The sequence below is a fragment of the Penaeus chinensis genome, chromosome 36 (assembly GCF_019202785.1).
Source record: "Penaeus chinensis breed Huanghai No. 1 chromosome 36, ASM1920278v2, whole genome shotgun sequence".
Classification (NCBI taxonomy): domain Eukaryota; kingdom Metazoa; phylum Arthropoda; class Malacostraca; order Decapoda; family Penaeidae; genus Penaeus; species Penaeus chinensis.
In genome coordinates this window covers 10,482,696-10,485,195 of record NC_061854.1, presented here as the reverse complement: position 1 = coordinate 10,485,195, position 2,500 = coordinate 10,482,696, and the positions used below count along the sequence as shown (strand labels likewise).

Here is a 2,500-nt window from a genome sequence, read left to right as displayed (position 1 = left end):
GAGCGGCGTTTCGCCCAAGATCTGCGGGACAAATTCGGGACAGGAAAGTGAGTTAGTGGTGTATCCTTAACTCTCTGTTAGACTTCTTTGAACTCTCTCTCTCTCTCTCTCTCTCTCTCTCTCTCTCTCTCTCTCTCTCTCTCTCTCCCTCTCTCTCTCTCTCTCTCTCTCTCCTTCTCCTCCTCCTCCTCTTCTTCTTCTTTCTCTTCCTCCACCTCCTCCTCCTCCTCCTACTCTTCCTCCTCCTCCTCCTCCTCCTACTCTTCCTCCTCCTTCTCCTCTTCCTCCTCCTCCTACTACTCTTCGTCCTCCTCCTCCTACTCTTCCTCATCCTCCTCCTCCTCCTACTCTTCCTCCTCCTCCTCTTCATCGTCGTCATATCGGCATCATAAGTGTCTCCTTCGCCATACCCTAAATAAAATGTAGGGTATACATAAAATAAAGAAACGCAAATCATAAACAGAAAGTAAAAAAGAGTGGAAAAGTAGTGGAAAGAAGTAAAGATAAAGAATCACTCAAAATTAACATCTCAGATCACTAACTGCAATGACAATGTGAACTTACTGCCATGAATATAATAATAACCTTAACCCTTACTCACTGTTTTTACTAAGTAGCATATTTCAACCATGAAGAAAGAACAGGCGTTTCCGAGAAGTTTCTTGTAGCCGCAGGCTTGTAATGCGAGCCGCGAGCTTATCCGCTACAATAGAAGAATAAGAAGAAAACAGAAACAAAAACAAAATGAAAACAGAAACAAAACTAAAACACACAAAAAAACTTTAAGAAAAGCAACGCCTCTGGTCTGATAAAAGTGTCTGTTCCTCCGCCTCTCCCTTTCAGTTTACCTCGACGTCCGCGCTGATGACGGGCCCTTCGAAGTCAAGGTGACAAACAACGTAGATTCTCCGGACTCAGAATGGGACATTGAGGTCGAGCAAATCGGCTGCACTTCGCCGGACTTGGGTAAGGGGAGGGACGAGGAGAATGGGTAAACGGTGGAGGGTACGAAGAAAGGTGAGGGAGAGATGGGATGAGGGAGGGGAGTGGGAGGGTTAGGCGAGAGGGGAATGGGGAATGGAATGAGAGAGGGGAGGGAGGAGGGGGAAGGGGAATGGGGAACGAGGGAGGGGAAGGGGAGATGGAATGACGGAGGCCAGGGGGCAAGGGAAAGGGAAAGAATAAGGGGCAAGGGAAGGGGGGGGGGGAACTGTCCCTTATTTCCCCTCTGATGCACTCTCTAGGACTGGGGTTTGGGGGATGATAGAGATAATATTATTGCGATGAATATAATTTTGAATCCTTACTAGTACACACGATAGTAAGGATGTTATTTTTTTTTTCTTTACTATCATTATGATTATGATCGAGGGTATCACAGTTGTCATTTTTGTTATTTTGTTATCACCATTTTATTTATATTATTAATATCTTTGTCGTAATTGTAATAATTATACTATCATGATCGTCATTATCATCATCATTAGCGAAATTTTTATCACTGATATTATCTTTATAATCATCATTATTTCGTTTTTTATCATTCTTATCATCATCATCATCGTTACCATCCCCATCATTATCATCATCATCATCATCATCATCTTCCCTGTTACTATTATCACTTCTTTTGTCGCTATTTACCGCTGTCACAAACTTCTTTCTTAGCACCGGCAGGGTGTCTTCAGTACATCAAAGGCAAGACGGGGGAGATACAGAGTTTCAATTACGAAGATAAGCCAACAGATGCTAAACAACCCAATGGAAATACAGGTAAGACAGTGATCCTTGTTCCGGATTCATGTATTCACGTATTCACGTATCCATCTTTGGGTATGGGGGTTATGTATCCATGTTTTTTTTTATGGATTCTTTGGTTTGGGTTTAAAAAAAATAGAAAAAAAAAACGTTGGATTTGTGTATTTGTAAATTTTAAGTCTGTCTTATGGTTTGCCTATTTGATATTGAAAGTCATGGTTATCATATTCTCCTTAACAGCTGAGATATGCTGGTACTCTCTAGTAGCCCGAGTAACACTAAGTAACTATTTAGAATTAAAACCTAACTCAAAATACAAAACCAAATTAAGGATAGATGAAGACTTTAGATAACAAAATTCTATTTAAACCAACCCTCCCCCCCCCTAAAAAAAGACTGATAAAACCAAAATAAAACAATATTAGTAAAGGAAAAGAAGAAGAAAACAATATCCTGTCGCTTTACGAACTCGCCGCCTCAGTAAGCATAAAACTTTAAGAACTTGAAACGACCGACCTCTCCCTCCCACAGGAACTCGCCACCTGCAGGAGGACTACAGCATCTGCGTCCGCCAAGAACCGGGCTACTGCAGCATCAAGTGGGCGGCCGCGGCGGGCGAGACTCACGCCTTCACTCTCACTGGGGATTTAGTCGGCATTCCGGGCATCCTTCCGCCCATCTTCGGTAGGGTTTCAGTCTGTAGGGCGTCTTGGAACTGAAAAAAAATATTTCTAAAGATTTT

At 42.5% G+C, this 2,500-nt stretch overlaps 1 protein-coding gene across 1 annotated transcript in view; it reads left to right on the top strand.

Annotated features, from left to right (window-relative positions):
* Window positions 1-2,500, top strand: part of LOC125045134 — a 9,911-nt gene that overhangs the window by 5,854 nt on the left and 1,557 nt on the right. Inside the window, exons 5-8 of the mRNA XM_047642252.1 lie at window positions 1-47; window positions 844-966; window positions 1,669-1,773; window positions 2,290-2,442. The exon at window positions 1-47 is cut by the window's left edge and continues 86 nt beyond it. Coding sequence (XP_047498208.1) covers window positions 1-47; window positions 844-966; window positions 1,669-1,773; window positions 2,290-2,442 — 428 coding nt within the window. The remainder of the gene's footprint in view (window positions 48-843; window positions 967-1,668; window positions 1,774-2,289; window positions 2,443-2,500) is intronic.